At 40.0% G+C, this 26,210-nt stretch overlaps 1 protein-coding gene across 2 annotated transcripts in view; it reads right to left on the reverse strand.

Annotated features, from left to right (window-relative positions):
• The window catches only part of tnr (tenascin R (restrictin, janusin)), a 129,041-nt gene that overhangs the window by 15,633 nt on the left and 87,198 nt on the right, over positions 1 to 26,210 (reverse strand). For both annotated transcript variants that reach the window (XM_058396034.1, XM_058396033.1), the window contains exons 7-15: positions 24,768 to 25,037; positions 23,860 to 24,045; positions 20,382 to 20,471; positions 19,837 to 20,100; positions 18,506 to 18,772; positions 15,380 to 15,499; positions 15,151 to 15,294; positions 12,471 to 12,590; positions 11,509 to 11,652 (exon numbers count right to left, since the gene is read on the reverse strand). In XM_058396034.1, coding sequence (XP_058252017.1) covers positions 11,509 to 11,652; positions 12,471 to 12,590; positions 15,151 to 15,294; positions 15,380 to 15,499; positions 18,506 to 18,772; positions 19,837 to 20,100; positions 20,382 to 20,471; positions 23,860 to 24,045; positions 24,768 to 25,037 — 1,605 coding nt within the window. The remainder of the gene's footprint in view (positions 1 to 11,508; positions 11,653 to 12,470; positions 12,591 to 15,150; positions 15,295 to 15,379; positions 15,500 to 18,505; positions 18,773 to 19,836; positions 20,101 to 20,381; positions 20,472 to 23,859; positions 24,046 to 24,767; positions 25,038 to 26,210) is intronic.

Raw genomic sequence — 26,210 nt, forward strand, 5'->3', positions numbered from 1 at the left:
GTCATTTCGCTAGAGAATGTGATGGGGAGCATGTTCCCCCACCTTCTCCCTCACTACCTTGAACAGACGCCAGGGTGGTGCTAGATAATAGACAGTCTCGCTCAGGTTCATTGTCGAAAAACTAATTCTCACCGAATTTTTGAGTCATAACTCAGTTTGGGAAAATACTGGCTCAGACACATTGGACGGTTTTGGCCCTGTGTCAAATCTAATGTCATCATGTCCACATTTGGTCATGGTGATGAGTGGTGTGCCTGCTTGATACTTCTTCCATGGTATCTATGATTACTTGAAAGTTGTTTTCAGGAATACTTCGAGCCGTAAGGCCAGGACCACCTTAGGTCTTGTCATTGGCTTCAGCTTAGGGCTGCCAACGGGTTGTCTATCCATTATATAGGTTATTTGGAATTGGACATAGAATTTTGTGGTAGGATGGTTCCAAAATGTGTTGTGTTAGTGGTCTGGGATCCTCCTGTTGGTGTCTATGCTCAAGCCTCGGGTGTGTTGGGCATGAATGTATTACCAGTAGCACTCTGGACAATATGGGCTCTCCCTTTTTATTTCTCCATCAGTGACCTGCACTCCCAAATCAGTTTTTCAAGGTTTGCAAAGGTTAAGGTGTGTGGTCCACAAGCAGCTTGCATTCCTGGTGGTGTGATTAAATTTGTAAAATTTGAAACTTTGATTATTTTTCTAGTAGAGCTGCACTTCTTGAATCTTCAGAGGCTGGACTCCCAGTGGGGCTGTTGATTTCTCCAGCTCTTGTTAAAGTGATTAGGGATATGGTTTAAATACCTGCTAATGTAAGGACTGCTGATGCTCTCCAATTTCTCGTTGAGTCAATTGTACACGTTGTTAGTTTGCCCCTAGGCATTTTAGATGTGGAAGTGAGTGTCCGGGTTGGGGAGGGGGGTCATCTGGGGGTAAGTGAGGCACTGTTCAGCAGACTGACTGCAGTGGGGAAGAAACTGTTCTTGTGGCGTGAGGTCCTGGTCCTGATGGACCGGAGCCTCTTGCTAGAGGGGAGGGACTGAAAAAGTTTGTTTCCAGGATGAAAGGGGTCGGCTACGATCTTGGCTGCATGTCTCCAGGACCTGGAGAGGTACAGGTCCTGAAGAGATGGCAGACTGCAGCCGATCACCTTCTTAGCAGAGTGGATGACACACTGAAGCTTGGCCTTGTCCCTGGCTGTAGCTGCAGCAAACCAGACTGTAATGGAGGATGTGAGGATAGATTTGATGATGGCAGTGTAGACGTTCAGCATCTACTCAGGGAGGAGAAACCTCTTCAGCTGCTGCAATAAATACATCCTTTGCTGAGCCTTCTTGATGAGGGATTGTTCTGCTCCCACTTGAGCTCCTGGTTGATGGTGGTGCCCAGGAAGCGGAAGGACTTGACAGATGTCACTGGAGAGTCATAAAGGATGACAGAGGGCAGGGGGGCTGGGTCCTTCCTGAAATCCACTATCATCTCCATTGTCTTGAGAGAGTTGAGCTCCAGGTTGTTCATGCTGCACCATGACACCAGATGATCCATCTCACTCCTGTAGGCAGACTCATCCCCATCAGAGATGAGGCTGATGAGGGTGGTGTCGTCAGCAAACTTCAGGAGTTTGACAGACTGGTGACCAGATGTGCAGCCGTTAGTATACAGGGAGAATAGCAGGGGAGAAAGGACACAGCCTTGGGGGGATCCAGTGCTGATGTTCCGGCAGTCAGAGACATGCTTACCTAGCCTCACAGGTAGTCCATGATCCAACTGCACATGGAGTCAGGCACATTCAGCTGGGAAAGCTTGTCTCTAAGTAGAGCTGGGACAATCGTGTTAAATGCAGAGCTGAAATCCACAAACAGTATCCTGGCGTAGGATCCCGGGGAGTCTAGGTGTTGGAGGATGAAGTGGAGGGCTATGTTCACAGCATCATCTACAGATCTGTTGGCTCTGTAGGCGAACTGTAGTGGATCCAGGAGAGGGTCTGTAATGTCCTTGAGGTAGGACAACACAAGGCATTCAAAAGACTTCATGACCACAGAAGTCAGGCCAATGGGTCTGTAATCATTAAGTCCTGTGATCCTTGTCTTTTTGGAGACTGGGATGATTGGCTGAGGTCTTGAAGCAGGCTGGCACATGGCAGGTCTCCAGTGAGGTATTAAAAATGTCTGTGAACACTGGGGACAGCTGATTGGCACAGTGCTTCAAGGCGGAGGGGGAGTCTGGGCCTGTAGCCTTGCGGGTGTTCAGACGTTTAAACAGCCTATTCACATCTTCCTCTTTGATGGTGAGAGGTGTCAGGGGTGGGGGGGGTGGTGCTGAGGTGTGGAGATGTGTGGGTGATCCAGGTATGGAAGTGTAGGAGGGGGGGCTACTGCTGATCAATGGCTGGTGCGGGGAGGATTGGGGGAGGTCAGGTCTGTCCCAGTGTTTTTCAAAGTGGCAGAAATACTCATTCAGGTTGTTGGCCAGGTGCAGGTCATTCACAGAGTGGGGGGCTCTAGGCTTGTAGTTGGTGATCGCCTTAAGCCCTTTCCAGACAGGCAGAGTCATTGGTTCGGAATTGCTGTTTCATTCTTTCACCATGCTCTGATTTAGCTCTTCTCACCTCCTCGCTAAATCTGCAGCCTCTTTCTCTGACCTTAGCTGTCTGAGTTTAGCTGTGAACCAGGGTTTGTCATTGTTATAACTCACCCTGGTGGAATGACGCTGTCCTCACAGAAGTTAATGTAGGACGTCACAGTGTCTGTGTACTCATCCTGACTGTTGGTGGCAGATCTAAAAATGTCCCAGTCTGTACAATCCAAACACCCCTGTAGTTCCCCCACAGCCTCACTGGTCCACTTCTTTGATGTCCTCACAACAGGTTTGCAGAGAGATTACCTTTGTTAAAATCTCCTAGGACAATAACCAAGGCGTCCGGGTTTGTCCTTTCCACACGCAGTATCTCGTCAGCCAGCGCGTGCTGCGCTTCGCACATATTGCCTTGAGTTGGGATGTAAACACTGACGAGAATGAATGAGGAGAACTCACGGGGCGAGTAAAACAGCTTACAGTTAATGGTCAAGGCCTCCATGTCCGGGGAACAGAGTTGAGACAGTACTTTCACATCGTTGCACCAGCTGTTGTTAATATAGAAACAGATCCACCACCTTTCGTTTTGCTGGAAAGCTCAGTGTGTCTGTCCACTCTAAAGAGATTAAATCCACCCAGTTGTAGCGCAGAGTCCGGTATAAGATCACACAGCCATGTTTCCGTGAAGCACAAAACACAAGACATAGGAAAGTCTTTGTTTTTGTTCATCTGCAGGGTCAGCTCGTCAATTTTGTTGCAAAGAGAGCGTATGTTAGAGAGGAAAATCCCGGGGAGCACGGTGCGTAATCCGCGCCGGTGGAGACGCACGAGCACACCTGAGCACTTTCCTCTTCTGTGGGGCTTCACTTTGTTATGTGCTTCCTTGATCAGAATAGCCAGTAAATCCGTGGTAGAAGCCAGAAAACTTGGAAATAAGTCCACTGGGGTAGTAGCTCTGATGTTCATGAGCTCTTCCCTGGAATAGAAGCCACCAGAATTGTGGCAGAAAACTGAAAAACAACACAAAACAAGAAAAAGTAGAGCACACAAACACCGTGGCTGCCATCTGCGGCGCCATCATGATCCTTTCCAATAGAAAGCCTGTTTGGAGTTCAGCAGTGCCAATCATTCCTTCTGTATTTCGTTCATTTCATTGTGTTTTCTTCTTCTGTTGAGCAGCACTTGGAGTGGTTGGAAGTTGTTTTAGGCCAACGAAGGAGGAAGGGTCTCAAGACTAAGTGGTGTCCAATGGTGTCTTCCATCTAATGCCACTGAGCTGCGCTCTTTCCTTGCCTTTGCAAGCTACTGTGCTTTGTGAAGAGATTTGCTAAAATTGCAGTCCCTCAGTATATGCAGCAGAGTTGGCTGGTACTAAGATCAAGCCTAAGAAGCATGTTGGGTTGCAATTTATTTATGCCTGGAGTTAGCAGTGTCAAATGAACTTTAAGGAGTTAACAGTAACACTCACCACAGCCCTGGTACAGACTTATGCAGACTTTTTCCTACCGTTCATCCTAGAGGTGGATGCTAGTTATGGGGGATTGGGAGCAGTTCTTTCCCAAGAGCTGGACGGTAAGGTGCAACCTATTGTATATGCTAGCCATGGTCTGAGACCCACCCAAGCTCCATGAAGTTGGAGTTCTTGGCACTCAAATGGGCTATCACTGAGACTACCTGTTGGACAGTCAGGTGCCTCCAAATTGTTCCAGTGGATGACTTGAGTAAGGTGAAGACAGTGCATCACTCAATATCTAAGAAACAGGTCTGGAAAGATTTTTTTTTAAAGCTGTACACTGTGGTGGGGCTTGTGGAGCTTTCTGGGGCATCCTCGCAAGAGGAGGAGGAGGAAGTAGATTGGGTGTGATACCTGTGGAAGGTCAGGTGGTGCTAAGTGCTGTGTCTAAAAACCTCAGTTGTGCCTTTGCTAACTAGTCTTCCATCATCACACGTGCTTTCTGACCCAGTTTTTACTGAACCAGTAAATTCTTTTGATGAGTCCTGTGTAGAAGTACACCCAGTACCAGTATCTGTTTCTGTGTCAGTGGAGGAGCTTGGAAGAGGTGAGAATTCATTACAATGCACAGGGTGAGTAACTGCTGGGTGCCATTCTAATCCTTATCATCTTCCCCGTACTGTGGGGGTTTGGGAGTTTCACCTTCTAGTCATTCAGTATCTAATTCCATAACTGCTATTTTTAGACCTTGGAATTGAGTTTGGTGGTTAAAGTCCATCATCGGGTCGACAATACAAAGTGGGGGTAGACTGTGGTGAAATGAAGCTAGATGTTCATGTTCGGTTACGTTTTCGACCACTCCCATGTTACTCATTATTGGGCCCTAGTTAGGGGGATATAAAAAGGTGTGATATAGCTGGGTGTTGCGTCAATTAATATACGGGTTGCAGGAAGTCTGTCACCCTGCATAAGAGGTATGTGTTTGGTGTTTCACATTTTAGGTTGTTAGCGCATGTAGATATTGTTTTTATCTCATAGCTAATATTAATCTCCTTTGGGAAGCAAGTTTTTGTTTGGATGTTCGCTGCACCAGAGGTTGATGGTCAAGCATCTGTTTGGCTGCTCACTCGTCTGTAGACAACTGCTGGTATTTTTTTTATTTAGTGATTTGTTAAAGGACCGTCTGCCAGATAGATGTCTGCATTGTTCCATATGTGAAACCTAGTCTTGTCTCTGTGGCCGCCATAAAGGTATGTGCTGTAGTTTTGTTTTTTGTTTTTAATGTCTGTTTAATTTTAGGTATTTAACCAGCCTGTGAGCGTGCCTTTCCTCTTGCCCTTGGCTTTGCATAGCTTACAGCTTGGCTTGCAGCTTCAGCACTTCTGTTTGGCTTCTGCTTTGTTTCAGTGCTACTGCTTCAGTGCTAATGCTTCAATGCTAATGCTTATTTTTGCTGATGCTTTGGCTTTTACTTGCTCCCTTTTATGTCTAATTTCTTTGTTCTATTACTCTTTTTTTCATTTTTGTTTTTGCTGGAGGTTAAGTTGATTGCCTTTTCTTTTTTTTCTAGGAGCTGGGGAGTCAGAGTAGGCAGGCTAGCTGCTTCCTTGAAGTGATATCTCTCTTGTGTGCTGTGGAGTTGTAGTGCATTTTACTGGAGTGTTTGTGTGTGGTTTGGTGCATGTGTTAGTACTTAGCCTTATGGGCATTATAGTAGCCCCTGTGCCTAGCCTGCCTCTCCATTGGTAAGCCGCAACATTGCTTGTTTGTGTGCCTTTCACCCAAGCTGCATTATGCTGCCATAGCCATCACACTAACAACAAAAAGTGCACCATAATTGTGCAGTGATGGTTGCATGCTGACTGCCTCATGGAAGAAGCTGTTTCTGAGTTTGGTGGTAGTAATGCACAGATGGCCAGAGGGTGAAGAGAGGAGTGTGAGGAGTCATCAACAATGCTGGTGACCTTGTTAGACCCCAGTGATCTCCTCAGCGGTTTGTACAGTCCTCTATAGTGTTTGTTCCCATAACAAGTTTCCATAAGAAACAATGATACAGATGCTCAGGAAACAGCCTGTTCTTCCCCTTAGGGGAAGAACATAGGTGGTGATATGGAAGTTGGGATATTTGCTCTTCTCAGTGTCTACAATCAATGTATGAATCATTTTTTTTATTACATGTCCTAGGGTTAGGCTTAAAGTGAATAGTCATTTTATTCATTTAATTAATGGAGTGATGCCTCGGTTCTCTTGATGCTACTGGTGAGGTCACCTGATCCAAGTTTGATCACAGCCCTTGTGGCCTGAACGACCTCAAGGGTATGATGATGATGATGTTATCACTCAACCTATGTAGTTTCATACCCACTTTTGCTAATATATCCCGTGAGAGATAATGTATTTTACTCTATATATCTTTATGGCCACATGTAGCTGCAGTCTATCAGTTAGTTAAAGCTATCAGTTTGAATCAAAATTAAAAGTCCTGTAATGTTGAAAATGCTCCTTCCAGCCACACATTGATGGTGTTAATGGTTGTGTTGTCTCTTTCAACAGCAGATAATAAACAGTGATTAACAGCACAGAGGTATGACCTGAAAGTCTGAGGTGGGGCAGTGGATGGCTGTAGACTCTCCTGTTGTGTTTGTGTAAACTAGGGTTGTCAAAATTTACACGTTATTAATGCGTCAACGCAAATTCATTTTAACGGCACTTTAATTTAATAATTTTTATTAACGCGTGATTAACGCAGCACACATTTTCTGTTTGACCCTTGGCCTTGCCCGTAGTTTGGGAAATGGGAGATGCAGCAGCAAACCGAAATTGAGAAAGAAAAACGTCTTCTTTATATATAAAACGATGTCTGATGGTTCTGTCGACAAGACAAAAGTCTGCATTTATTGTGGATGTGAATTAAGTTATCACCGTAGCACGTCGAGTTTAAAATATCACTTGATGGCGAAGCATACAGCTGATGCAGAGAGCAGCTCTCCTGCTCCTCTCCTGCCCCTTGCCAAAGGCAGACAACAATAGATTCTTTTCAGCGGAGATGTAATGTGAACCTGTGTTATGTTCTTTTATTCATGTGTTTAATATAGTCATGAACAAGTTATTTGAAAAACATGTCTATGTTCTTTATGTTCTATATTTAAGGTGGTTTCAGTAATAAATGTACACTTTGCATGTTTAAAAGAAGTGATCTGAAAATGTTAACAGGCTTGTGTAAGTAAATAGCCCAGTGCAAGAAGTAATTGTTTTCTATGTTCTTTTTTTCATATGTTTAATAGACATGAACAAGAAAAATATCTATGACCTTTGAAACATGTCTAGTCTTCATGCTCTATGTTGAATATACCCATGCCCATGTTGATTAGAGTATTAAAAACTAAAAAAGTATTAATTTAAGGTACATTTAGAATGGATAAAAATGTGCGATTAAGTTGCGATTAATCGCGAGTTAACTCATGACAATCATGCGATTAATCACGATTAAATATTTTAATCGATTGACAGCCCTAGTGTAAACATAATTCAGTGTGTTCTCCCCTAGTTGAAATGTAAACATGTTGTTGAATTATACAGTGCCTTGTAGGCCCCTAGGTGCAAACTGTCCCATAAATAGTGTGAAGCTAATTACTAAATACTACCTTCTAGGCAGCAGTAAGTATCAACCTACACAACCTACAGCCATTTTAGTACATCACGGCACTCACAGCACCTTGGACTGCATTTCTTTGTGGGCTCATAAACAAAAAGACAGACATACTACAAACATATCAGTCATCAAAGAAATTCCCCGAACATTTTTGGCCTTAATTTAAATACATGACTGAAACACTAAGTAAATTAATGCCCATGAAGAAGATGATATGCCTACTAAGTACATTCATATTCATACCCACAGCCTTTGATCTTCACAACTATTAAAGCAGTTCAGTAATTGAAATGCTGAAGACAGGCAACATTTCTCCAGAGGGAAGCATGAAGTTGGTTTTATGTTTTCATATCAATTATATGCAAATTCTCATATGTTACACTCACTGCCATAAATGACAAAATGACATATTTCAACATCTCAAAATGTTGTCCCCTGTAGGACAGTACGTATATCAGAGAACATCACTGAAATGTTTATTCTGCTCTTTTTACATTTTATTAGAGTGATAGCATCTAAATCCACTCTGCTTTGAGTGTACTTTTTTTTTTCAAATTGAGCTGGCATTAATACAAATATCAAAAATCTCAGAAGTCAAATGAACCCAGCAAGCCCTGTCGGGCGATTTAACATCAAAATTCTGTTTCTAAGCCTTTGACACTTTTACATGCAAATTAATTTCCTCTAATCCACAAGGCTTAATGAGAAACTTCTGGGAGAGCTGCTTGATTGAGATTGAGTTTGAATGTGCCTGAAAGCATGTGATCCATTCAAAATGTCAGATTTTCCCAAAATCTGTTTGTTGTTTTTTTTCTTAGAATGTATGTTTCAAATGGCATATGCATTTGCTTTTAATAATTTCTTGAATTTTCAATCAATAATGAAAAATAACATATATTGCTTCTTCATTTATATGTTACTTTCACTTTTGGCATAATAACTTACTTTGTCATATTAACTTTCTCCCAAGAGTTTACCACCATTTTCATTGTCACAGTTCACATTCCACCCGGTGGCAAAATAAGTAAATTCTATGGGGCTATTCGTTACCTAAAGAGAGCTTTTTGCTCTCCAGTTTGGTGTTTTGTTTGTGTTTTGGACATAACTGACTACGACTATAACAAAGTCTCTGGGGCAGGGGAGTTGGACTTGGAATTCTACCTACCATGGAAGATTAGCAATAGTGATTGCTGTATACAATCCACCTGATGCTAATGTTAGTGCAGCTCTCACTCAGCTATATAATACTGTTAACAAACAGCAATGGACACATTCAGATTAAGTGTCCATCATTGATTAAAGTGTGTGGGAAGACAGTGCTACCTAATTTCACCTAATATGTTAATTGTATTACCATGGGGAACAATACACTCAACCATGTATATTTCAACTTAAAGCATGCCTACAGAGCTGCACCACTCCCTTATGAAAGCCGGACTGCAGGAGGCCTCACTGGCAAAGGAACAGAACCATTTCTTTGCCCATTTTGTGGTAAATTGGCCCATGAACACATTGCTTCCACTGATTTCTAGTACCTCCACTCCCACCCTACAAGAATAAGAGGTGAGTTGCATGCTCAAATCTATAAACAGGAGGAAATCCTCTGACCCTGATAGATTTTCTGTAAGATACTTAAAGCCTATGCCAACCAGCTCACTGGGGTCATCACAAGATCAACCTCTGACACTACGCACCATCCCTGTCCCTACTTTCATCCCTGTCCCTACTTTCATCCCTGTCCCTAAAAAGCCAGTCAATGACAGCCTGAATGACTACAGACCGGTTGCACTTACATCAGTAATTATGAAGTGCTTTGAGGGACTGAGCTCACAACACATCAAATCCTACCTGCCCCAAAGCTTTGGCCAACATCAGTTTGCATGCAGAGCAAACTGGTCAATGGAAGACACCATAGCCAAAGCCAAAACCATTAACATCTGGAACTCTGGGGCATTCATGTAAGAATTCACTTCATAGACTACAGCTCGGATTTCAACTGATAATCCCAGACATACTAGTCAGTAAACTAACTGAAATAGGTCCCACCTGGATAAAGAATTTACTTACACACCGTCCAGAATCTGTTAAGCTTGTTCCCCACCTCTCTTCCACCATCACTAGCTTTTCCAAGGCTGTGTGCTGAGCCACTATTCTACTCCTTGTGCACACATGACTGTACTCCTGCCCATCCCACCCAGATCATCTTCAAATTTGTGAATGACACTACAGTTACTGGACTCATCTCAGGACGTGATGAATCAGCCTGCAGAGATGAGGTCCAAAAACTGGCAGTGTGGTGCTTAAACAAAAATCTGGCATTGAACCTCACAAAAACAAAAAGGCACAGCAGCTGGTTCACTTCCTGAGAGTGCGCAGGAAAAACAACTTAGAGAATAAGCTGAAGGCGGCCTTTTAGCAATCAACCTTTGAAAATGTGCTTTCATCCTGCATTTTGGTATGGTATTCTGGCTGCAGTCCAGCAGACAAGAGAGCACTCCAAAGGATAATTAACACAGCCCAAAAAAATCATCAACAAGGTCACATCACACCCAGGCCACCATCTGTTTGATCTCCTGTCCTCAGGCATGCAATACAGGTCCTTAAGTGCAAGGACCACTCATCTACAGGACAAGGACCACTTGTCTACAGGACAATTTTTCTCCAACTGCTCACTCTATTACTGTAGTCATTTTATTCTTCATACTTTTTGTCACTTTATTTACTACTACTGGATCACAATTCTGCAGTCACTTTGTTCCATTTTCTGTTACTTGTATTTTAAACTTGCACACTGACATGGAATATCAGATGTACACTATCACATACTTATTACTTATTATTATTACTTATGGTCTTGTATTGCTAGTTTTAATGTTCTTTTTTATTGTCACTTTACTAAAGCAGAAACTTCCAATTCCATTTCTGTCTATTACCATAGTCACTTCTGTTTTGCTCAGGAAATAAGCAAGGGCTGTGCAATTATTTTCAGTGTACCACCGGGGAGTACTTTCCAAACCACTTACACACCACATACTCCAAACCATTTACACTCTATGTAAATTTTGTCTTTTTCATACTCTCAATATTATTATGTCTGTTACTTGACTTGACGCCAGCAGGTATTCTTCCCCAAACTCACCTGGGTGAGTCAAACACTCAATCCAATATGACAATATGTAACACACACCACAACTTACAAAGCTGCATCAGACACTTATGAAACACTAAATGCATTTCTGATACTCTGCCAATAGTTAATTTGCTGCTAAAATCTGCTAATAGCCCATGTTCTGTGTCCTGCACTTGTCTCACACTGTTGTGTATCTGCATTATATGTACTCTTCTGTACTGTTATGTATTGGAAAAATTACATTTAATTCCACTGTTATATAGTGTCTAGTGTTACACAGAGTCATGAAAATAAAAACCCACTTCACTTGATTAGGATGGAATTTGAGAGATTCAAGATCAACTTCATTAAAGGCACAAAATATTTTCTGAAAAGTCTTCAAACAGATTGTAACGACACAATGTACTACATCCTAACCACTATAGGGACAGGATGGATTTTTTGCATCAGTCATTGTAATCTTGAATTTGTACACACTAAGCATTGTGTGTTTTACATGTAATATTGCATCTTTATAATATTTTGGACCTTTTCCAAATATTCCAACACAGGATGCAAATATGCTACATACAGTACATGAGGTTCCAGACATTGGTAAAATATTTAAAATATTTTAATTCTACATAAAAAATAACACCAAATATCTTAACAGACATTCAAGTGTTAAGATGTGGATTCATGTGTTTGAGTTACAAACAAGAGACTCACGTGTGATGAAGCTGGCGATCACAGTGCCGCTGGTTAAAGGGCCCTTGCTGGCATAGAGCGCGATGGAATAAGGCGTGCTAGGGAAAAGCTGACTCAACTGATGTTCCTGCTTGTTCCCTTCCACTAGAAATGTTTCTGTTGTCACTAGTTAGAAGGAACACTTTAATTGTCAGCTGTAAATCACTGTATATTGTAAAATATTGTATTTAAATGAAATTGTTTTATCCTGAGTTGATCCTTAGCTCATCCTAGAAAAACACTGCGTGCAAGGCTTACCGAAATAAGGATGAGAAAACAATGGGAAGAATTGAGCACTAGGTACACTCACATTTACACACTCATTCAATTCAAATCCATTTAAAATGTGTTCTATTTGTATAATGCATTTAACAGTGGACATTGTCACAACGCAGCCTTATAATCATTCACACCTAGAGGCAATGTGGAGATGCCAATTCACCTACTGACATGTTGTGGGAGCTGGGAAAAGACCAGAGGTGGGTGGAAAGAATCCCACACATACATGCAGAGAAACTCCACAGAGAACATAACCTGAGCTCAGGACTGAACTGAGGACTCTGGAGCTGTGAGGTGGCAACTTTACCCACATGCCATGCTATTTTGTTAAGTTAATGATTTTCTAAGTTAAAAATCGTTGTGTGTAATGAGCCATTAAGGAAACAAACAAAAAAACAAACAAAAAAAAGAGTATAACAAGCAGTTTAGAGTCAATATTATTGTGGCACAGAATGTGCAGATGTGTCTCAGTTTCACCATCTGTCTCTCTCACAATTCTTTCCTTTGTTTTTTTCACACATTCTTTTACTCTGTTTTCTCATCACTCTTTCCATTTTCACTTTATCATTTTCAGAATCACTCTTCTGTCTCTGCCATGTTGTGCTTTCCCTCTCTCTGTTCCGCTTTTTTTTTCCAGTGCTCTCTCTCTCTTTATTTCTACCTACCTTGGCTGCGGGTGAGGGTGAGTACATAATTATCCACATTGGAACGTGGAGGAGTCCAGCGCAACAATGCTCCCTGTGGAGTGACGTTCAGGGCCATCAGTTCCATTGGCATGTCCATGGCTGCAGGTGAAAAAAAGGAGTATAGTGTAGTTTATAAAATATATATCTGTAGAATAAAGGTCTGATGTTTTCCTTGTTTTTTCATGTGCGAAGGATTTTCAGAGATGGTTAAATATAGCATATCTCTCCAGGTTAAAACTAATCTGTTTTGATTAACATCCTGGGGAAGATCACAATTTTCTAAATGAACAGAGATTGTGGAAGAAATTATACAGTCTAATGTGCCTGCTCCACACAGCTTTATGCATATAAATAAAACCTGACTTCGTGTCGTAACAATGTAAAAAAAAAAAAAAAAAAAAAACGTAGTGAAAAGCCAGGTTAGATTAAGACCCCCAGTTAGACAGCCAGAGGTGTTACTGGTAAAAAGGACATACTTACCATGTTGTTTTTGGGTTTGTGCTGGTTCTGAATTAGCTATCAATTTCACTTGACTTACAAACAGTAAGGAGCAGAATGGCAGCCAGGAGCAGAATTTCCATTAAATGGAGACATTTCTCGTAGATGGGCATATCATGGTAGGTACTGGGTGTCCAATACATCTATATGTGATAAAGTCCAGGCCCAGACACTTAGAAAAAAGTGCTTTCCATGTCTTTCTGTAGTGGCAGTTGAATAGATAATTGAAAGATCAGATCAGTCACTATTTGCCGTAAATAGTACTGCTACAATGAGCACTCTGGAAAAATTGATTGATTTAGAAAATATGGGTCATATGACTTTGGTTGGATAACTTAGATTCAACCATAAGGTGCTGGAGTACTCTGGCCTCCAAGAAATGTGAAGAAGCTGTTAGAGCATGTAGTTCTGTCACTCTTTTTGCTGAAATAGTCACTAGCAAAACATTTCTGAGTCACCCATCTTAGTTTGGCATCTTGCCTAGGCTTGCATTGTCAGGAGAGGATATGTAGGACTTCAGAAAAAGGTAATAAAGAAATTCTGTGCCAGTCTCTTAAAGAAACGTGGTGGACAGAGGATCCATGCAATGTTTCTCACTGAGAAACTACATACTGCTAGATCAGCCAAGCTGTCATCGGTCCTCATCCTCCTTGACCTTACTGCAGCATTTGACACGGTTAACCACAAGACTCTCTTGTCCACCCTCAGGAGTTTTGGAATTTGTGGAACAGCATGGGAATGGTTTGCTTCCTACCTGGATCGTCGCTCATATCAGGTAACATGGAAGGGATTGACATCTTCCCCACGCAGACTCTATACTGGTGTCCCACAAGGCTTAGTACTTGGTCCTCTCCTTTTCTCCCTCTACACTCACAAACTTGGCAAAGTGATATCCTCACACGGCTTTTGATACCACTGCTATGCTGATGACACCCAACTTATCTTCTCCTTCCCTCCCTCAGATACCACAGCTTCTACCCGAATCTCAGCGTGTCTGGCAGACATTTCATCCTGGATGACAGCTCATCAGCTGAAACTTAATCCCAGCAAAACTGAACTGCTGGTCATCCCAGGTGATTCATCCCCAGACAAGGATCTTGCATTATCTCTGGACAACTCAATGATCTCCCCTTCAGCCACTGCTCGCAACCTTGGGGTAACCATTGACAATCAACTGTCCTTTTCCTCCCATGTTGCCAATGTGACACGCTCATGTCGGTTTCTTCTGTACAACATCAGAAGGATCCGACCATTCCTATCCACACAGGCTACTCAAGTGCTTGTTCAGTCTCTGGTTATTTCGAGACTGGACTACTGCAACTCTTTACTGGCAGGTCTTCCTCTGAATACAACTCGTCCACTGCAAATGATCCAAAATGCAGCTGCACGGCTTGTATTCAACCTGCCTAAGTTCTCCCACACCACCCCACTCCTGCGTTCCCTCCACTGGCTTCCATTAGCTGCACGTATCAGATTCAAAACACTGATGCTTGCCTACAAAGCCAAGAATGGACCAGCACCATCTTACCTCAAAGATCTTATTACTCCTCGCACTGCACCTCCCTCCCTCCGATCCACTAGCACTGCCTGACTGGTCCCACGATCTCTCAGGGTAAAAGGTAGGTATTCATCTAGACTCTTCTCTGTTCTGGCACCGAGGTGGTGGAATGAACTTCCCCTAGATGTCCGTACAGCAGAGTCTCTGACTGTCTTCAAATGACGTCTTAAGACCTAACTTTTCCTGAGACACTTAAACTAGCTCTTACCTTTCCCTGTTTATGTATTGTTATATGGTTTATTTAAAAAAAAAAAAAAAATCCAATTTTAGGCAAATGGTATCCTAAGTCTGTAACCTATTGAACCAGTGTTAATGTTTCAATGATAGAGACTTAAAGCACTTTTGTATGTCGCTCTGGATAAGAGCGTCTGCCAAATGCCAGAAATGTAAATGTAAATGCCCTCTATCCAGATGATGAGTTGCACATCATTCTCAGAGAAACCTGCTCCTTAAGGCCAAACCTACAGGCACAGGTTGCTTGGCTAGGTGTGCTAGATTTCATTGTTTAGTATTTGTATTCACAGAAATCTAAGCAATACTATTTCTACCATCTAATATTTTTGACCAGTAATTGAATATACTGTACCTGTAAATATACATTACCTGTAAATACACTGGTGCTCATTTGTTTGCTCTCCTGGCTGCCACGTACTGTGTTTAACTTAATCTCATATTCTGTTGCTGGATGGAGTCTGGTCAGAGTATAATTTGTCACATCCTTGTCAATCACCACACTGTCCATTTGACCTGTAGTGAAAAACAAAACTTTCCATGTCTTTGCTCCTAAATTGTTTGCTATACTGAGATGTAGAGGGTCTGTAAGTGACATTACCTCTAGCAGACTGGTAGGACATTTTGTAGTAATCAAATTGAGCGAGTGGCTGAGCCCACGATACGGTTACTGAATCCTCAGAGATGTACGATATCATGATCTCTCTGGGAGGGTCCATACCTAAAGCAGAGATAGCTTATCATTGTTAAGTACAGATAACTGTAGAGAAAAAAATAGTTGAAAAGTTTTACTAGATTTATTAGTAATAAACATAGCTTCATGACTGAACTTAGATTTATATTATAATAAGTATTATTTATTAAATTATGTATCATTTTAATTTGAATAATTAAAGATCTAATAACTCATTTGGAGAAATTAAGTACATGCTAAACTGATTATAAATGTGTTAAGTGCCAAACCTCATCACAATGCCTATTGCTATATTTGTTATGGCTGAGGCAGAATTGTGAACATACAGACAGTAGTAGTATTTATATTTATGTTTATAATTAAAAAAAAGTTTCATTTGAATAGAAATATTACTTATACTAGAAGTAAAAATATTTCAGAAAAGTCATGTAGAATAGTGGGAATTATTTTTCAATAAGTTTCTAAGCAATCGGGGATTCAATTACAGTACTCTTAATTTTGGTATTGTTAATGAAAGTACAAAAAAATGACAAGCACAATCCTGTAAACAGGTGCCATGTTGGTCACTGGTAGACTCTACAATATTCCTGTGATCAGTGTGTTGATGATGGTATTGCAGAGGGTTGTTTAGAATGTCACTCAAAAATTGTCCATAGGGGTTTAACATCTGGTGACAGACATCAATTTCAAACAACGAAGCATCCAGTGAGCCCATGGGTGGCATTGTCATTCTGGAAGACACTCACATAAGGGTTAATATTATATGGTAAGGATGAAGTCAGAAGAAGAATCTATTCCCTCTAATGGGACATCTAGACCAACATTATGCCAGACCCCACAACACCTTCAAATTCCCATTAGTATGACACCCATCTGGATGCACATATATTTATTGCATTTGCAGAGAATCACTGATTTCCACGTTCTATGAGCTCTTACTAGCACCAAAGTAAACGTTGGCAGGCAGTTTCAGTAAAACATACGGAAGATAAGTTCAATGTGCTTCCAAAAATCACTGAAATAGTAATTTAAATTAATTTAAAATTAAAATTTAATTTAAAATGGTCATTTAAATTTTTCTGAAATAAAATGTCTTAATAGCAAATGAGTTTTATTCATACATGCTTATATTAAAGCATGATGCATTCAAAGAGCACCCAACAAAGAATATTAAGCACTAAAGGAGGAAGATAAAGTCTGTCTGTCAATCTGTGAACACAAAAGGATGAAAAAATTAACTGGCACACTTTGAGGAGGAATCTTAATCAGGAAATGCAGTACATTTCAAGGAATAGAGTAGAGATGGGAAATAATAAACAGGTTATTTTTAGATTTTTAAATGTAAAAATAGTGGAAATACTGAAGAAATTTGACTTTTGAAAGTGTGAATATTATATTTGAAATATATTGGAAATAGCATTTGGGATAGACGTTTGCACACAAGGAGGTACAGCAAAAAGTCTGACAAGACACAATATGCTCTTGCAAGGTGGCTGTAGCTCATGATGGGAAATGTGTTCTTATTATATGAAGACTCTTGCGTCAGAACTAGTAAATGGTGAACTAAAAATATCTGAGATACAGTATAGGGAGTCCAAACTGCCTAATTCTAAGAGAACCTTATAACCTGCTCAGAGCAACATTCATGGGGTTAATTTACAGCTACTTTTGGAAAATGTATAATATCATGTACAAAACTGGTTGTCACTATTAGAAAAGTGAACTGAATGTTTAATTAACTGCACTTTTCATTTATTCACACTTTTTCACACATCTCACCTGAATTCAGACCTGAATGCTGTCTAAATCGTGTGCCAATAGCTTAGTACAAGGGTGTCCACTCTTATCCGTTAAAGGGTCAGTGTGGCTGCAGACTTTCATTCCAAATACACAGAAAAAGAACTGAAGGTCAAGATCAATTGGCTAAAGAGGTAAAATCAGGTGGGGCAACTGCTTCACTGCAATCTGCAGTTACAGCGATTCTTTGCAGAGAAGCTTGGATACCCATGCCTAAGCATATCAGGTCCTTCTCTCGCCCCCCCCCCCCCCTCACTCACACACACACACACACACACACACACACTCTTTGCTGTAAAAAGTGAGCCACAAATCACCAGCAAATGTCCAGCCTGTATATTTATCCACTGAGCAAGGAGACTGAAAGACAAATCTCTAAGCAAAACTACCATCCTGTTTTATTTTATTCCACATTCAAAATATCACCAAAGATGTTCAAAAAAGCATTGTTTAAGCCTGCTTTGTCTATATCACTGCAAGTCTCTGTTTTCACTGAAAAATTGCAACAAATATTCTGATGCATGCTTCTTAATCTTTTATTTTTCTCTCATGTGGCACTTGATAATGAGCTGCTGAGTTATGTTTGGTATGTTAGAAGTGTAAATGTGGAGCTCAGGGGAACCAGAATCAGGATTGGAAAACCTTGCATTAGATAATCTCACTGATACATAACCGACATTTTCCATAAGAAGGCATATTGCAGAAATTGTCAAAACTTATTAAATGCCCATAATTCATCTGTTTGCTCTAATTTGTTATGGATAAAATAATTACAGTTTGCAGTTTAATATATTAATTACTGTTAAAAAATAGTTGTTCTATTAAGTATTTCTATGGATGTATGATGACATTCAGTGCAAATCTACATAATTTTGCCATGCATCTTTCTTAAGAGAGATGTATGAGAGACAGTAATGTTAATATAACCTCAAGTGGATATTGTGCAGCAAACCTCATCCTTGTTATTTTTTGTTTAATTAGTCCATTAAAAAGTATTAAATATTGCAGATATGTTACAAGTTTTTCTGGTGTGGTCTTTCAGTGTTGAAGATGAAGATATTTGCCTGGGCAAGGCTTTGAATACTTACATTTAACATAAAAAAACAACAACAAAAAACTGTAGTACCAGTTTTTTTTTTTAAATAGTAATCAAGGTTTTTAGCAAAATTGGACCCCATAATCATTATGAACTAAATCACGGGATTAGGTGTTACCCCAATGCTGACGCAGTTGTACCTGTGACAATGGTGCTTGTAACAGGCTCTGAAGCTGTGTCTCCATGCATGGTAACTAGAGTAACAATGTATTTTCTGGAAGGCAGGAGGCCTGAAAGGACCGTCCTGGTCTTGGAACCATCCAAAACGACTTCAGATTCCTCACTGGAATCATCTGTAGAGTAGTGCAGATTGAAACTATCAGCAGGTGGGGCTGGAGCACTCCAAGATACGGCTAAGGAGTCAGATGTGATGTCTGAGAAGTAGAGCTGACTCACTGGACGGAAGCCTGTAAACAAATGATGGATGATCATCATTATTATTATTGGTTTGCTTATAGAATGAACTCTTCTGTAACTGGTGAACCTTCTCAGGGAGGAAGCTAAGAAAGCAACACGAGATATGCTGAATCAGTTAGTATGCAGAATGGATGATCTATGGCTACAAACATTGTACAATGAATAATAAACAAACAAATAAACTGAATTTATTAAATATTGATGAATGATATTTTGGAAAAAAAGACTGTAGATCAAAAAAGATGAGAAATGAGAGGTGAAAACTATCCTCATCAGACATACCAAAACAAAGAAATAAACTGAAGCTGAGCTGGTGAATGGGAAAAAGAAAACAGGCTGGCACATAAATTGACTATTAGTGAGTAGGTGCTAAAAAATATGTTAAGAAAAAATTAAGAACCAGATGGTGGACGAATAATTCAAAAGACTTTTAACTGAACTCGTCTATCTCATTTATTTCTTTGGTTTTCCTCTTTTTAAGTCTTTTTAAGTTGCTTCAGTGTCTCTTTGCTAGGTATATACTCAGTTTCCTATGATTTGAGATGTTGCTAAGCCTTTATATTTCTGCTGTATTTTTCAGTTTTTGGTCTGTTTTCCTGTACTTGGATCTCGTTTTCCCTTGGATATCGCTGTTTTGCCCCCTAATTAACAATCCTGTTTTGACCTGTGCCTTTGGATCATGGTTTGGACTCTGGCTGTGCTCCATTTGCATGTGTTTTTTTTCCCTTCTTTGTGACTGTTTGCCTTATTTTCTGCATCACCTGTTTTGTGTGTTCTTTTCTTTTTATACTCTGAACTGTTACATTTTTGTACTTACATCCCTGTACCCTGCACTTGCATCCTACCTCTGTAGTCTGTTTTGTGATAAAAGTTAAAAAAATCGAATTTAAATAGATAAAACTTAAAATTCGCAGACAAATAGTACATGGTATCACCTCATAATAATGTAGTGCAAAAGAAGCCATAGCCTTGTGTTATGAGTTGAATTCTCAGGGCTCCAGGTTAAAAATACAACAAATAACTACTCAATATGTGAAATCTCCACAGTGGGTACCTGTAAAGGCATCAATTGTGGCAGCGGCGCTTTGTTGTCTGCCCCTCTGAGCCGTGACCGTGATAGTGTACTCAGTACCAGGCTCCAGGCCACTCAGAGTGGTGCTGCTGATATCTCTGGGTACAGTTATTTCTGTGGTCACACCACTAGCTGAGGTGTAGCTTACTCTGTAATACTCAATGGGTCCCTGGACAGAGCCCCAGACTAAAGTGATGTTGTTTTCTGTGGAGGCTGTGACCATCAGATCCATGGGGGTATCCAGACCTGTAAAAAAAGAATAAGAAGTAGTAGGGCATCAGTGAAAATATATGGAATGGCCAGGCTTAAAATATTGAATGCTCATGTCTTAAAACAATAATCACTTCTACATTTATTAAAGTAGAAAGCTTATGTACATGTTAATTGTACAGGATAATAGCTGGACTGCTGGAATACAACACATACTAGAAGAAAATTAGAGGAAAAAGATAAGAGCTTATTGGATAAATGAATGTTAAATGCATTGTTTAACATAATGTAAGCAGTCTGATGCTTTACACTGATACCTGTCCTGGCATTCATCGTGGCTGGGTTGCTTTGATTGGTACCCAGAATGGCTGATATCCCAATGCCATATTCAGTGCCTGGTTGCAGATCTAAGGACAGAAATTAGTGATTTCTCTGGTTAAGAATGGCAATATAATAGAATAGATGTGTGAGCATAATAATTGTTAATAATTTGGGAGAATAAACATTTCAAAATATGGGCTCCTAAGTATCATCTGTGATGTATGTGTAAGACAGTAGTTAGTGCTTTCCTTAGAGTGTGTTCAGCTGTTCTGTGACATTTGTGGATCAAATGTCTAATGATCAGATCAAATCTCTAATGAAAGTACTAACTTTAATTAATCTCTACTAAAGATAAAAATATGGAAAAATTGATTACACCATGGACTTTTACACAGAAAAATTGAATCTACAAGAAAGGCATGGCATACCCTGGAGACCAAGAATGTTACCCCTATTAGAAATATGTAAATGAAACTCATATATGCTACAATGAATTGCATATATCTCAATGAATATGGGATACATTCATTGTTAGTTATGTAAAGGCATGCACATCACAGCAAAGAAAGTTTCTCCCTTTTATATCAGTAAGAACAGTAAACATCTTGTTCACACCCACATGCATGCCTTTATAACAAATAATCAATAGAATATATATAGAATATAAAGAAAAAAGCCACACAGCAAACCAATTAAAAAAAATAAAAAAATCCACCTATAATGACCTAAAGCAAGTAATAATGGCATTTGTATGTTAAGTGATGGCCACCAGGGGTAGGGTTACCTATAAATTTAAGTCTACCAGCTTTACAGTGACAAATAAAATAAAAATATATACAATCAGGCCAGTTAACATAAAAATGACATGTCTGTAGAAAACTCTATAAAACATTCAGGCATGGCAGAAAGCAACAAGAAGCTGGGTCAGCAAAGCAGGAAGAAGCAGCAACCCTAGGCAATAAATCAGCAGGATCAATGCTGCATGGAAAATAGACATAATATTATCTGGATCCAAGGTACAATGCCAAGGGTGATGTGCTCTTGATTTTTTAAGGTGCAGCATAACCAGTGAGTGATTATAGTATAACCAGTGAGTGCACTAGCAAAAATGAATTCAACCAGCCCCATTAATTAATTTTATGGGGGGAAGGTAGCTCAAGTGCTTAAGGCTCTGGGTCATTGTCCGGAAGCTCGAGGTTCAAGCCCCAGCACCACCAAGCTGCCACTGTTGGGCCCTTGGGCAAGGCCCCTAACCCAGTGTGCTCCAGGAGTGCTGCGTCATGGCTGACCCTGTGCTCTGACCCCAACCCCCAAGGATGGGATATGTGAAAAAAGAATTTGACAGTGCAGTAATGTGAGAAATACAGACAACTTGACATAATTACACAGAATGAGCTTTGCACCACAATGCTACAGACTCTGCATTGTCCCAACCTTTTTATACTTATCAATTAGCCCACATGATTGAGGGCAGAAGGGGCTGTGCAAGTGCAGCCAGAATGAGGAAAGAAAAGGACAGCATGTGACATGAAGAGTAGTTTGTGAGGGTATGGTGGATGACATCTGCTAACCTTCACCAACCTGGTTGACATTTGTCATGTGACAAGCTAGCTATTGAGAATTAGGAAATAACCAAATTGGGAGAAAATGGGGTATAACAATGTAGCAGTGGAATTTAAATTCATGAAAGATTCATGACCCTTTCTGGCTTCAGAGAGTAATTTCAGCCAGTAACTTCACGTTTGGTCTTGAGTCTTATGGACAGACAGTGCAGTAAATCACATTTCACAAAAACGGTAAAAGCATATTTCACATTTTACAAAATGTTAAAGTGATCAGAATACAGGTGATGTTTTGCTTAGTAGTTTTGCTTATTTTTTTTGCCCAAATCCTGTTTGTCTGTCTTGATGTCTCCTAGTAGTCTAGTGGCAGGATCCTGCTTTCATTGGCAAGGCCCGGGTTTGATCCCAATCAACCAAACAAAAACCAATGCACAGAGATGGAGTGAGCTCAAATTACACAGGTATAGGCTATTTATTATGTTTTGGCAGCTAAATTAATGAAAGGTTAAATAGGAGAACAAACAATGATTTAGGCACAGGACAAAAATCAACCTCTAGCCTGCCACTAAGGACACTTCACTGACACTTGAGCACAAGTGTATTGCTTGCATACTGTATACTGGAGGTTTAAAGGCATGTCTCCACACATACTGACTTAACAGCCAAGCTAAGGAAGTACTTCCCAAGACTCATGTTCTACCCAAGCCAAAGTCATAATAATTGCAAAATCACATTCTGTGTGAACTGCAGATGTCCCAGAATAACAAGGTGGAAGCAGTAAAGAGCTTTCCCCAGTGTATCAACAAAAAAGGTTGGTGCATGCTGTTCTTTGGAAACCTTCTTATTACTTTATGACTTTATATCTCTATTATTGTACCCATCTCCCTTTCACAGTTGACAAGAAAAATACAACTGGAGAATATCAGCCCAAGCACTAATAGTGGAACTGGTGCTAAGCAGCAATGCAGCACATCACAAAAATGTTGAACATGCCAAGTGATGAATACCACATCCTAATCATGTCTCTCTGGCTTTTTTTATCACACGGACTCAGTGGGCGAGTGCTGCCCTCTAGATGAAGATGTATTTCACCAAGTTGATCACAAGAGCACTACCCACACAAATCTTCGAGGCACTAGAACACACTCTTCCTTTTTCCCCACTCGGGCCAACACAAATAAAACACCCATGAAAGGTTCTATTTACATCTGTGTATCTAGTGTGCTGAACACTTCATGGATCTCACTTTGTCCACAAGGATTATATCATGCTGGAACATGATATAATGTTTTATGCATTTTCACCTTTTATTTGATTAATTGAGACACATATGAACATGGCAATCACACTCAGGTTCCCACGCAAACTAATAAATTATAACGACTACAGCTAAAAAGAAAGCCACAATAAACTTGTGTAGCTGCACATTATCCATCTTGATAGATGACCACTATGAGTGAAACCCTGGAACATAAAAAGGAGCATGCTGACCAGTGGGAGGACAGTTTACTCACATGTGACTTGCATTAATGTATTTTGGTACACTTTGAAATTTTGATATATGAATGTGAGCCAATCCAATGAGAAAATGCAACATCCTAACAATTCAAGCCTACATTGGCGCAAAGTACAGACAAACACCCTTAGTTCCATTGAAAGGAAATCTTAATTCTACAGCATGTAGAGGAATTCTAGACATCTGTTTCTAACTTTTTCAATAGTTGTTGGCAAGCAGCATATTGGTGTTAAAGTCATGTTTCCATATACTTTTTGGCAGACAGTGTTAATAAAATGAAAGGACTCAACATTGTCAGTTGAGTCAACATTGACAAGTCAACAATGTACAAATTTTTAAGTCAACCAAAAGAACAGAACTGGGCAGAGTAAGATTTTAAAGATGTGTTGAACTCACTTGTGAGAGTTGTCTTGGTTGTTGCTTCACTGCCACGTGGAATTATAACTTTATTGTACTGATCTCCAGCCAGTGTACTGTACACAACAGAGTAGTTCTGCACAACAGCCTTGCTGTTGTCCCACTCCAGCTCCAGAGAAGTGGATGTCTTAGAGAGTACCCGCAAGTGCTTGGGTGGATCAATCTCTGTAAAAAATAAAGAACAAACTAAAAGCTGATCATCAGGCATCAAATGTACAATGTCACAATGCAATTCATAGTATGTCTAAAGATGCTTATATGATGACTGCTATTTTTTGGCCAGTAAAAAAGTTATAGGGAAGGATGATTGAGCACAAACTGAAGTGTCATAGTAGCAGATAAAAACATTCTGCTTGGAGTCTCAAATAATCATCATGGCTGTCATATCAATTTTTTTTTTACCTCTGGGTCACTTCTTGTCTACATTCTCTTCATTCTAGGGTGCTCTTCATCCTAACCTCTCTGCTGACCTCTCTTGTTTTTTTCTGTCCATCATACCAAACCTTGATCTCTTTACCCATTATTTTTGCAGTTCTTTGCAGCCTTTCTACCTTTGGTTGTAGGTGGAATTTCTAAGTCAATATATCTGTTTTTCACTGAAGCTTCTCTTTCTTTCATTTCAGCCTGTCTTTCATTCATCCCAACCTCTATGTACTTTATCACAGCCTCACATATTGTCCACCCATCGTACCAACCTACTGCTTTTTTTTCTGCAAGCAAACAAATGCACTGGCATCTTTTAGTGCTATTTTATGTATTGATGTGCAATGCACCTATTGTCACAAAATAAAAGCAGAACTTTGAGAAATCAATTCAGTCAGAAATCGATCATTTTAAACCAATACTTGATGTTCTGTCATGGTGTATGTCCCATGATGTGTGCTTACCTGTGATAAACTCAGCAGAGGTGATTCTACTTTCATTGCCCTTGTAAAAGCTGCTAACTAACACTTTATATCTGGAGCCTGGCTTTAAGACTTGTAGTGAGTATTGACTCAAACTTGGCTCCAGATGAAATGTGGTCATGGGTTCACCATAACCCACTATTCCATATTGCAGTATAATCTCATCCACTTTGGCCCTGGGCAGAGTCCACTCAACAAATGCCACTGTGTCTGAGACATCCCGGATCATAAGCTGGGTTGGTCCATCAATTACTGAAAATCAGAAATCAAAATAGCCAAAATGAAAACAATAGTGCACACAAAAAATCACAGAAGTAATGAGCAGACCTAAAGCTGGAAATTAGATTAGATCAGATTCAACTTTATTGTCTTTGTGCAGTGTACAAGTACAGGCCCAATGAAATGCTGTTAGCATCTAGAACTTAAAACCTCATACAACTGTCCAAAAAAGTACACAATGCCTATACTAATGTATCTCCTCAAAAAGCAAAAGCAGAAAAATGTAGATTATTCCACAGCAGAAAAAAATGAGTGTGTTTGAATTCCACTGCCATTAAGAAACAAGGGTGCCACGAAGGGATGTACTTGGTTGCAGCAACATTTAGGTAGGTGATATGTGTCAAAGTAACATCCACATGAATGCCACGACCTAACTTTTCCCAGCATAACATTAACCAGAGAATCAAACTGCCTTTTTCACATAGTGCATGGACACTGACTGTTGTGTGGATATGTAGCTAGCTGTGATTTGTGCTACAGTACACGAGCTGTTTGATTAGACTAGTTCACTCCCCATGATATATAGAAACTTCATATTTATTGCTTAAATATAGATTCACCTCAGTTACTGTTCATTGCACATATTTTGTATTCACTGCCTTTGCAACTATTGTCTGTCTTTTGCCTACTGTCTACCATCTTGTCTATTGACTAGCCTGACAGTGTTTTATTATACTGTACAAACCTTGTATTGGTTAAATAACATTAAAGTTGAACTGAATTGAGTTAAATGATAATTAACTCAAAACTGGCTATGAAACACACAGGTAATCTTTTGCATTAGATTAACTAGTAAACTTCAATGGAACAAAGTGTTTCTACATGTACAGAAATAGTACAGACATTTAAATTATCAATCAAACTTATTATAATTGTGTCTTTTGCATTTGGAAGTGTTTGCATACTACATTTAAGCATGAATTACAAGAGAATGGAGATCTGAGCCACCTTATCACCCAGGGAAAACGCCACAGACCCAAATAAAAGACCATTTTTTTTTTATTATTGTGCTGTTCAGTTATAAACCTGTATTTTGATATAAGTATAGACATAGAACAATAACTGCAAGTACAGTGTAGTTCATGTGATTGAGTTTGGCTCTTGCTTTTGTAGAGTCATATCAGTTGAGTGCTTTAATTGGTCCTT

The sequence above is a fragment of the Hemibagrus wyckioides genome, linkage group LG07 (genome assembly GCF_019097595.1).
Source record: "Hemibagrus wyckioides isolate EC202008001 linkage group LG07, SWU_Hwy_1.0, whole genome shotgun sequence".
NCBI classification, from domain to species: Eukaryota; Metazoa; Chordata; class Actinopteri; order Siluriformes; family Bagridae; genus Hemibagrus; species Hemibagrus wyckioides.